We start from the raw sequence: 12,216 nt of genomic DNA, 5'->3' as shown, positions 1-12,216 counted from the left end.
GACCCAATGACTGGTGAACGGGTTCAGCAGGAAGTGCAGCTCCAGGTTGATTTGTGTTTTCAGTCTTTGGTCGAGCGTGTCTGCGTGTAACTTTACCAGAACTCAAGAAGTCTCCGGACGGCGTTCACTATGAATGTTTGTTCCACAACAGGACTTTTAATTTCTTCTGGAAATCATCCAGAGGCAACGCATCACCGATGAGTTGTTGCCTTTTTTGCATCCCTTTGGTTTCCTTTGTAGTGCTGATATCCACAACAAAAAAAAGGGGGGGATGTCATTAAAAAGGTTTTACAAAAAGTTTCAATGTGGCTCCTGCAGTTATCACTTTCAGCCACATGGTGTCAGTGTTTATTCAATTAGCAGACAGAACCACCGACGCCATCAGACCAGGCTGTTCTGGGTAGTTGGACTTCGACTTGCAGAGCATCATGTGTTCTCTGTCTACTCGTTTGTTAAAAGAGGGCTGGGGAGGTGGAAGCAGGACTCTGGGCTGTAGGTGAGGCAGCTTCTCTCCAGTAGCTTCTGGGTTTATTTTGACCTTTGGAGAAAGTGAAAAAGAGAAAGAAAGATGGTTAAAAAAGAAACAGAAAGACTTTTGGTCAACATCATCATCCATCCATCCATTTTCTTTACCCGTTTATTCCATTTTGGGTCACGGGGGTCACTGGTGCCCATGTCCAGCAATCACTGTGCGAGGGGCAACATCATCATATAAGTATAAATTTTAAATTAAAGCCAACCAAACTGTGGCTGTTCCCACTGACAATACAGGCTGCTGGGAAAAAAAATCACTGCTGGACATAGATATCAGCTCCCTGTGACCCATGAAGGAGAAGCAGGTAAAGATGATGGATGGATGGTGTATGAATGGATGGATAAATGGATGGAAAGATGGAAGGATGGACATATAGATGGATGGATGGATGGATGGACAGATAGACATTTGGATGGATGGATGGACGGACAGATGGATGAAAGGATGATGGATGGACAGGGATGGATGAAAGGATGGACAGATGGATGGACATTTAGGGGCGGCTGTAACTGAGTGGTTAGAGCAGTCGTCCTCCAATGCGAGAGTTGGGGGTTTGAATCCACCAGCAGTCACATGCCAAAGTGTCCCTGGACAAGACACTGAACCCTCATAGCCGCCGATGTGTGTCCCATCAGTGTATGAATGTGATAAAGCTCTGATTAGTGTCTTTAGAATGATTTGTTCAATTAGCTTTGTAGAGATCTAGTAGAGTGCTGTATGAATGGGTAAATGAGGCACAGATTGTAGAGTAAAGAGCTTTGAGTATCTTGATCAGATAGAAAGGCACTATATAAGTACCATTATAAGTAAGTATATTTACCATTTACATTTGGACAGATGGATTAACAGATGAATGGATGGACAGATGGATGAATAGATGGATGGATGTTTGGACAGATGTATGGATGGATAGAGGGATGGATGGATGGATAGAGGGATGGATGTATGGATGTTTGAACAGGTGGACAGATGGATGGATGGATATATGGACATTTGTACAAATCAATGGATGTATGGATGGACAAATGGAAGGATGGACATTTGGACAGATGGACGGACTGATGGACAGATGGACGGACTGATGGACAGATGGACGGACTGATGGACAGATGGATGTAGATGATAAAATTCAACACAGTCTGTTTCTTCTTCATCTCTCTGACAGATAAACTCAACAGCACATTGCTGCTTGAAGAGAAGATCACAAACTCTTCTCTGTGTTTTTTAAGTGATAACTTCCCTCCGGGGAAATCTTACAACACACCAGCTCTGTGTTGACTTCTTTTTTCTAACTAGGACTGAATCTGATTAGTTTGGTGGATCAAACTATTTATTCTTGGTTAATGGTTTTATTTGAGAAAGTCGAGTCAGATTTGCTGAATTTGCACTTTATGAGTTCAACATTTCGCTAAAACTACTAAAAATAACTATGGAAAGAATATCTAAAGATACAACACAAGTGCCACTTGTAGCATTTAGATGTATTTAATTTAAACACATTGAAATAATAATACTGTAATAACAATAAAATACGAAATTATAACAAGAAAATCCACTTTAACAACCCATCAAAACTCAGAGAAATATTCACAGCTTGGCTAAAATTAGTCATAACATAAATCACATAAATCACATGTTATAAGCATGACTTTGGAGTATTACGTCAGTAAAAGGTATTTTCTTCAATGTGTTCATGGGAGTTAATTTAATTGGTCGAGCTGTGGAACTTGTGATTGTTACTTTTGTTTGTAGATGGTTATGCTTTTGTGTGTGTAAGAGCAAAAACACAGCTGATGCTGTTTTAGCGCTCCCTTTGGACGGACAATAAACACCAAACTGAGGGGCGACAACGGCTGGGGAACAATGATGGCATATTGATGATGCTAGTGTAAGTATGTGTGTATCTAAGTGTTTGTCTATAAATGTGTGTGTGTGTGCATGAGGGAGACCACGATCCTGTTTATGAGCAACAGCTATCAGCACAAATACAGTCTGGATGTCTGTGTGTTGAGTGTGTGTGCGCTGCTTGTGCATGGATGTGTGCACTTACACTACATCTGTGTTGTGTTTGCAGCCATTATTTAGAGGCTTGGTGATTTATGAGCCAGGTTATGGCTTTCACCAGGGACATATAAAACTACAGAATAGTCCTTTATTGGCTTTCTTCTTTGTTTAGCCCTACGTATCATCCATCACTCCGTTTCTCTCTTTTCCCGCCTTCTTTCGCTCCATCAGAGTTTCCATCTCTGTGCCTCCTCTGTAATTTGCTCTGGTTCTTGTCTCATACAAACTGGTATCGATAATCTGTCTGCTGCACATCAGTGGCATCACCGTTATTTCATCTCGCTGTTTGCTACGTTGCTGTAGCTTTATCTGGATCGCTTCCCCGAGGACAAACTTAGATGCTGAGATTGGTGTGGATGATGTGTAGGCCTGGACCCAGATGTGGTTTTGTGACATCTAATATCTTTGGGTTTCACACAAACTCAACTCAGCCACACAAATACAGAAAAACAACGAGACACGGCAGCAAAATACATTTTATGACACAACAGTAAAATTTTTTTTTCTTCCAGTTTGTGAGGGTTTATTAAAAAAAAAAAAAAAAACAGCTTCAGTAAAAATTAATCAAAGATTCAATGTTTTAAAATAAAATACTCCACATTCATTTAATGTGTAAAAACACCAACATTAGGCTGGAAAATCATTTTAATGCTCACTATGGACAAAAAATGCTTTCATCATCTTATGTATGCGTGTTAAAACCAGAGGACAATGACTCCCTGTTGATAAATATTCACTGTTGGGAATATTTAAATTAAATATTTCATTCCCAACCGTTATAATCCAAAGAGTACTTTTGCTTCTAATCTAAATAAAACTATTCTAAAGTCACAAAAACTACTTTAAACTTGAAGTAAACATACAACTGAGGACGTTTTACATTAATACCTTGTATTTTTCATGTGTTAGGACAAAGGTCAATTTATTTTAAGAGCTTTTTTTCTAGTGCAGACCCTGTATGATACAATTTAAATATTAACTTGTGCAAGCAAAAGGTGAATCCTTTCTTAATTTGGGGGAAACTAACAAAAAAAACATACAAATTTTGAAATAAAGTCGTCCAACAAACAATTAAATCATTGCATGTTTCACTATGAATTTGCTCTGATAAAGGCAGAAGCATTAATTTACTTGAACTATAATTAAGGCTTATTCATTCTAATTCTAATTTGAATACACAATTTTTAAATATTTTTGGTTTTAACTTTTTGTTCATGTGTATCATCTATAATAATAATAATAATAATAAGCATCATTGACTACTGTCTACCACATATTTTGTAATAAATGAGTGAAATCAGCAGAATCATGTTTTGTTGCCAACAGTTATGAGTCGTTTACATTCTAACACTGACGGTACACGTCGGACGGGCTCAGCGTATGATGGATATTGAGTCAGTGAAATAATCTCTGAGACTAAACAGAGTCAGAGGGAGAACGATGGAATCAGAGATGACAGGGTGAAAACAGAAAGTTAAAGGTCTCTCTCCTGAAACAAACCCAACACTGACTAAAAGCTGTAAGGACGGGAGTCGAGTCGAGTGAGTTTAAGCAAACTTAGATCTAAGGTGTTACACAAATGAGCTGTGACGAGATATCCTGAACTCCTGAACTTCTGATCATAACTGATCGACTAAATTTAGTTGCAAACAAAAGCGAAGAATATTTGCTGTTTTCTAACACAAACTTTATGAAAACCCTGATGAGACTGACTTACATTCACCTCCAAACATTCATTTAATGATGTAGAAACTGTACCAAACCATCCATCCATTATCTTTTACCCGTTTCTTCTTTTTCGGGTTGCGGGGGGTCACTGGTGCCCATGTCCAGCAGTCACTGTGTGAGCTGCAGGTCTCCAGTCCATCACAGGAAACAACCATTCACTCTCTCACTCACACCTAGGGACAATTTAGAGTTACCAATCAGACTAACATGCATGTTTTTGGTCTGTGGGAGGAACTGGAGTACCCGGAGAAAACCCACGCATGCACGGAGACAACATGCAAACTCCACCCAGAAAGGCCCCTTGCAGGGATTTGATCCAGCAACCTTCTCACTGAGAGGCAACAGCTCTACCAACTGAGCCACCGTGCTGCCCCTGTACCAAACAGCTGTTGTGACTTTGAAAGTGTTTTCCTTTACTGCGATGTCTAGTTCAGGGGTCTGCAACCTGCGGCTCTGGAGCCATATGTGGCTCTTTGGTCCCTCGGCAGCGGCTCTTTCAGGCTTTGACCAAAACTAAAATAAAACAGAATTTTATTTAAATTATTGCCAACAATGAAAACAGCTAGTTTAATAAGATTTCCTGTCATTTTCCAATATGTGAAGAGTAGTACAAGTACAAGGCATAAAACATGTGCACTATATCATGCTAGTAGTTTGTTAGCCACTTTAAGTCGACTTCCAGTCTCTCAGTGTGATGTTTCTCTCAAAACCACCAGAACGTTTTGGAATATCTTTAAGACAAGTTGCTGAGAAGGAATATTTGATGACACTAAGAATAAAACACAAAAAACAAAGTACACAAATGTATTAATTTTTCTTTAAAAATGTAATTGTATATCCAAAATACTGGCCTAATTTTATACTGTCTTTAACTAGGGTACTTAATTCTTCAACAATTAACAAAACTCACATTGGCCTTTAATTTTTACAAAATAGTTAAAAATTATATATTTTATCTTTCTTTACATTAATCTGGTCTTTTCTTTTGTATTATAATGTAAAAATATCAATAAATTATAATACTGTAATAGACTTTTTTTTGTTTTATAATATCACCTCCACTGTTTGGAAAAGCCTTCTCCAACAAACTTGTAGTGGTCCACGGGTCACCAGTTGACAGATGTAGCAGGTTTTACAGCTCCGGACAATGTAATTAGTAAGCAAAGTGTCAAATATGGCTCTTTTTATCACAAAGGTTGCAGACCCCTGGTCTAGTTAGTTGTCTTCTAATGTATCACGACTGGTGTCATTGTCGGTCTTTCTTAAAAACTGTTAACATTTTGTTATAAGCTACAACAGCAGGTTTGACCTGAAGTTGCATGACGCATGCTTAGCTAAAAAGAATCGACGACAGTGTACCTTCTTGATGTTGTGTCCATGGTGGAATATTTCAACATCTTGTGATTTCAAATAGTCAAAGAGACACTCAAAAGTTAGGGGTAGGGGAAATAAGAGAAAGGCTTTAGCTTTAAGAGGTCAGTGAGGACTGATTTCTGATGTCCGTCTCCCCAGTGTTTAAACCTCATGCCGAACATGTTGTGTCCTAAAGCAGCCTTAACATCTGAGGGTGTCTGTATCGTGGGTTTTATGTTACCTTTAGGGTTTTCTTCCTGTGCTTAGTCTTATTTTTCTGCTCCCCTTCACAGATGTCAGTCAACACACTGGTTCCTGTCTTGGTACTCCACCTCTCAGTTCTCATGGTTTTTGTTCATTCGCTGCCAGTTTGTTCCTACGATCTTATTTGTTTTCCTGTCATTTTTATTTTTAGTTAATTTTTTCCCCAGGCATGGCGGCGCTGTGCGTTTTGTTGTCAGTAAAACCCTCCCAGACCTGCTCATAACCTTCAGAGCGGCACTGGCCTGCGTATGTGTTCTTCATCCAAACCTACCATTTCCTAACACGCAGTGGAGTATAACATATTGAATGTTGGCAGCCATTTCTTTGGGTTTCCAGGCGTGAGGCCTTCCATGGATCAAACTTATTCCAGCACCTCAGCAGCACCAGCTTGACTGGATTATAAACAGTTGCATCTGAAGGTCAGGTCTATCTTGGGTTTTCTATTGAATGACTAGCAAGTTTCTGCACAGTCCGTGGTGAATCACATTGCTCTGCACAAGGTCGCTGTTGTTGGGGAGATGTGTTGCCACAGATGTGCACTTGAATTGCAGCGGCCTTTATTTGGATGAGATTTATCAAAGTAACGCTCAGTTAAAATACCAACCCCTGAGCTTTCTTGGTGGAACAGTTTTATAACAAGATAATCAATGCTCTCCACTTTTACTGATGCGCTTGACAGGAGCACGAGATCTTATCCACAGTTTTATAGCTACAGCATTTAAAGAAGACAGCTGCAGACAGAAATAAACAGGCAGAGTTCAAGTCCACTTACATGTACATGGGCTGTAGCTGAAGGTGTGAAGTCTTCTGAGGACCTTGGTAACCATAGGAATCAAATCCACCTATAAAATCAACTGCACACACACGGCATTAATTAAAGAAAGCCTGTAACATTTGGGATTTTCTTTTTATAATGACCTCATACACCTACAGAAGGGTGGCTGGAACATCTTGTACTTGAACCACCGTCTCTCCTGCTTCTCAGTTACAGGCACGAAACTGTGCGGAAAAACTTAGGATGCAAAGCTAAGTCTATTTCTGTGAACAGGACTGAGGATTATGCTGCAGCGTATTTATGTTTATGAAGTGCTCTTAAGCTTTAAATGATCTTGGATAGTTCCACTGATTTGTGTGGCGAGAAGCTGCCGGCAGGTGGTTGTTCTTCCCGGTTTGAGGCAGAAATCCTGGAACGCTGAGAACAGGATTTGTCTTTTCTTTTATGTTGCAGAGCTCATAAATAGGTACCCCCTCCTTGATCAGCTGCACACTTCCTCATTTATTCAGTGAGATTTCACAACATCAAGTACAACGTGGACGTTGAGAACTATGGAGGACAGGATGTGACAAGATGAAATAAATAAATACATAACAATTAAATGTATCATTTAATTATTAAAAACGTAATTAAATCATGAAATGTACAATAAAATTATTAAATACACCATTAAATAATGAAATGTACCTTTTAAATTATTTATGCCATGATTTATGTATTTATTTAATTTTGCCACCTTCCACCCTCCAGTGACACCATGAGATTATGTTAACTGTCAGCCTCGCTCGTCAAGCTCGGTGGGCGGGACTAACCCTAACCCTGACGCCTGATTGGCTGCTCCTCACAGCAAGCGAAGACAAATCAACCACAGATAATCGATTGATCCACAGGCCAGAAAATATATTCCGAAACATTAAGAAGCGTTAACTGTGCTTACGTGTATTTGGATGAAACATTTTTTCATACCATGAATGTAAAGAAGAAGACGGGCTTTTACGAGAAGCAGCAAACTTAAACGAAGAAGCTCTCGGAGGCTCCACAGAGTCGGACCTACGGCCCGATGCAGCAGTGTGGATTGCAAACTCCGGCCTGTGTGCAAGGTAAGAAATATTATGTTAACTTGGGGTAATGCTCGTGAAACACTTATGGCTTATCTAACAATTTAGGATTTCACATGCTCAGCATTAGTCCCGCCCACTGAGTTTGACGAGTAAGACTGACAGTTAACATAATTTCATGGTGACACACGAGGGTGGAATGTGACAAAATTAAATAATTGAATAAATCATGAAATAAATAATTAAATCATGAAATAAATAATTTAATTGTGTATTTAATGATGTATTTAATAATTAAATGATTATTATTATTAATTATTAACCTTTATTTAACCAGACAAATCCCACTGAGATCACAGATCTCTTTTGCAAGAGAAGCCTGGGCCTGAAGGCAGACTAACACATGTTTTCAGTCTGTGGGAGGAAACCGGAGTTCCCGGTAAAAACCCACACAAGCACAAGAAGAACATGCAAATTCCACACAGAAAAACCTCTGGTCTAACCAGGGATTGAACCCAGGACCTTCTCCAGGATTTCATTATTGTGTTTTTATTTAATTTTGTCACATTCCGTCCTCCATAGAAGATCCACTGTTTGTATAAAGTCTGTAGTAAAATGATGATAGTTCATATGTGATGTTGCAGCCGGCACCAAGAGTTTACAGCTTCCTACCCTCCACATGCCCACCCAAATTAAAAAACACAGATTAACAGTGTTGAAATTAAAGTGTTACAATATAACGATAAAAAAAACAAAAACAATTACAGTTGCAATTTTTTTTTTTTTTTTACTGTAGGTATTCATTAAAGTGCTATTTCAGGTTATGATACAAAAAAGCAGCCTATATTTCCTCAGTTTGGGAACATCTCTGTGGCACCAAGAGTGGCTGATCAAATCAGTCAGTCCACACATTGATAACAGATGAAGCCTTAAAAAGGTTATTTGTTCAAACATCATGTATCTATAAATATTATATCAAATGAACCCAGTTTTTGCAGCACTGAGCCAAGAGTCATGAGAACCTGAGGAATTTGACATATTTAGTCACAATTTCCTCATTATTTATGATCTATTATTATTTATCATCATCATTATTTTTGTCCTAATTTGTGGTAAACAGGACCCTGTGATGGTGACCTCTCGCCCTTTGGCTTCTTGAGATTGGCACCAGCTTCACGCTGCTTTGCACGGGAATGTGCGTAAAAAAAAAACGGAGGGATGTTGAATCACATCTTCTGACAATGTTTAAAAAATAGTACTGAGAACAAACAAAGATGATGGCTATCTTTTGACTGTCATTTTCTAGGTGCCTTGACAAAATGCTTCAGTCTTGGTTTGGGCTAGGCCTCTTGTGGTGGGAATCTGTTTGTTGGTCTGTTTAGATTCTTGTGTTTCCTGCACTCCCCAGTGTCCCCAGTGTTTTCCCTCCTTGGTGTCAGCTCCTGTTTCACCTGTCTCAAATTCTAATCCCCAGGTGTTTGTCATTTTGTCTTCTCAGCCTCCCTATATATTCAGCGTCTCTGTGTTGTTTCCTTTGTCCGTGGATTGTGCTTACAGCCTGTCATGTCTGTCCCTCCATCGTCTCATCATTTGTTCATGTAAGTTTTTGTTGCCCCGTCAGCTTTTGTTTTTCTTGTTAAGAAATTAGTTTATTTTTATCTTGGAGTCTCCTGTGTCTGCCTGCACATGGGTTCAACAACTTAAACAACAGATCATGTCACTTGTCTCCATCGATGGGCAATCTTAATGCTTCAGCATTGCAAGCTATTTTAGATAGGGCCCTTTTGCATTCAAACATTACTGTGCTCCAGTGCAACAACAAAGAACTCTAATGGCATTTTTGGTGTGAAAGAACTTGTTTAGGATGAAGTGAAATCAGCCAGACCTTCTCATCAAACGTCAGTCTGACTTCACAAATGTTCTACAGAAAGAATGAGCACAAATTCCCACATAAACGCTTTAAAACTCTTGTGGAAAACATCACCAGAAAGCAATGGCAGAGCCAGGGGGTGGCCAGGGCCATCATAGATTTATCATCGGACACCCTGTTGGCCACCCTCCCACCACTTTGCCAACAACTTTTCATGCTTATGTGATGCAAGAGGGTAAAAACATTCGGTGATCCAGTTTGTTTCCACCAGTGGACTACCTGGAAAACAAGGCAATGAATAAAGGTCTAAATAAAGGTTGAATGAATGTTTCTTTTTCATTTCAGATTTCTTTTTTTTTTTAACAAACTTAGGAACACATTAAGGAGACTGATGTAATTCTACATAGTCACTATCTTTATAAGTGAATGAGGAAATTACAAAGAAACACAACTAGAACCATAGAAACTTGCCATGTTTACAGGTCTCTCTTGAACATGAGTCCTTGTGACTCAGTGAGACTAACCTGTATAAATAAAGGTTGAATGAATGTAGGGGGTAAAGATATTCTGGGCCACCCCTGTATGAGCAATAGTCTCACTCCGGCCACTCTTATATAAAATTGTCTGGCTCCGCCATTACCAGAAAGGTGGAAGCATTGATTAGCTTCATACAATCCCTGTTGGTATAAATGTCAAACTCAAACAAAATTGATGATATGGAAACTGTTCTAAAGACGCAGGACTAAAAGATCCAGTAAAACACAATGCAACATCAGAGAACAGGACTGAAATGAACAGTCTACAGCATGCGATTCTCTGGTATACAAAAGTTGCACCTCATGAAGTCAGTCCATGACTGTTGTCATCACTCTTTGTTAAAAACAGGTCTCTCTTGAAAACGAGTCCCCGAGGCTCAATGGGATTAACCCGTCTAAATAAAGGTTGAATGAATGAAGACGTCTATTGATATTGCATGAACTAAACTGAACCTGAGATTCAACAATGAAATGTTTTCCCCACAGTGCAGTCATAAATATGTTAAGTTATGTACGTTTATGAACTTTAACAGTTATATTTGGTATTCATCTTAAAAATGTAAATAAATTATGTCCTGTTGAAAGGCTGCTAGTGACAAAGTGTCTAAACAGTCTATTTTAAATAGTTATTTGTAATGTGCCAACAAAAGACTGGTTCATCCCTTTAGTTTAGTTTATTTAAGATTGAATGATTTAAATGTCAGGTAGGTGGTTGAAACAAAAAGACATTAAATACTGCTATTGACCCCTTTTCCTGATATTTCCTGGCAATTATTTTTTCAGTAGTTTCAGCTGAATATGGCTCTCGACTCAGTGAGGAACATCTCCTCATGCTGGTTATATTCCTTCTTTCTGTGGAGCTCCTTTGTGGGAGAGTGTCTCATTGTAGATGGCGACGCTTTCCCGCTGATTCATGTTGCAGTCAAATTGTCTCTGCAGACGTTTCTTTGCTCCATCCTCTAAACATTAGAGAAAATGGAGCCTTTAAACCTGTCACTGTGCTGCCAGTCAATCTTTTAAGACCCAATTTAAGCTTCAGATATGATATTCATAAGGCTCTGGATTATCCAAGTTTCTCTGAAATATGAGAACCTTTGGATTCACATTTTTCAATGATAAAAAAAGCCTAAACTTAAAAAAAAAAAGATAATTATTTGCCCTGAACCAAAGCCTTCAACGTGCATAAAATCTAATCTGAATATGGCTTTATTTACATGCGTTTAGATATTCATGTGTTGTTTTGTTTACTTGTATATTTGATAAGAATCTGACACTTCTGAGTTGCTTTGAGAGTGTTTATAATGAATCCCCCCCCCCCCCCCCCCCCACACACACACAATTATCAGAGTAATTAGCTTTCTCAGCAATTCAAAGTCTTCATCGGTCCTTAGTGAGTATTAGCTCCTTCACCCGAGGCACATTTCCCCACAAAGCTGTCTGATTAGTGTTTATTCTTCCAGACTGCATTACGGCGCCACTTTCCCCATCGACATGTTCAAGACTTCAGGCTCAGCAGCAAGAAGATTACAACTAATCCCAAAATTATTCCTGAGAAATTAAGCAAATGATGCTGTGACTCGCTTTAATACTTATTAAGCGCTAATGGTAGCCAAATAAATACACAAATTGATTTTTGTATCATTCCAAATGCTGGTGTTTGTTAAAGAGATGCTAAAATTACCCATGCTGCTGATAGTTTGCTATTGCCTGCTGCTGTCAAGGCAGGTGATCATGTTTTGCCAGTGTTGTATTTGTATGTCTGCTAACGAAATATTTTGTCACCCAATGGACAGATTTTAATAAATTGGACGTACTACAACTTGATAAATTTTAAGTTGGTCACTACAGCTAATCACAAAAATGTCTATAAACTCATCATTTTTTCAGACATTAAGCTGCAGTTTAGTGTGGTAGTAGCCGTGAGTCTTCCACCAACACATACTCAAACAACTTAATGTTTGCGTGATATCTTTGTTGAAACTTTTGGTTTGAATTGTTTAAATTATCTTTATTAATAAAATAGCTTATTAACC

At 38.8% G+C, this 12,216-nt stretch overlaps 1 protein-coding gene across 1 annotated transcript in view; it reads right to left on the bottom strand.

Annotated features, from left to right (window-relative positions):
- Positions 1–449: 449 nt before the first annotated feature.
- The window catches only part of nkain2 (sodium/potassium transporting ATPase interacting 2), a 66,120-nt gene continuing 54,353 nt past the window's right edge, over positions 450–12,216 (bottom strand). The window contains exons 6-7 of the mRNA XM_037685122.1: positions 6,717–6,798; positions 450–538 (exon numbers count right to left, since the gene is read on the bottom strand). Of these exons, the coding sequence (XP_037541050.1) occupies positions 529–538; positions 6,717–6,798 (92 nt within the window). The 3' untranslated portion in view covers positions 450–528. The remainder of the gene's footprint in view (positions 539–6,716; positions 6,799–12,216) is intronic.

This window comes from Nematolebias whitei, chromosome 12 (assembly GCF_014905685.2).
Source record: "Nematolebias whitei isolate Nwh7 chromosome 12, NemWhi1, whole genome shotgun sequence".
NCBI classification, from domain to species: domain Eukaryota; kingdom Metazoa; phylum Chordata; class Actinopteri; order Cyprinodontiformes; family Rivulidae; genus Nematolebias; species Nematolebias whitei.
This window is presented reverse-complemented; position numbering and strand designations above follow the sequence as displayed.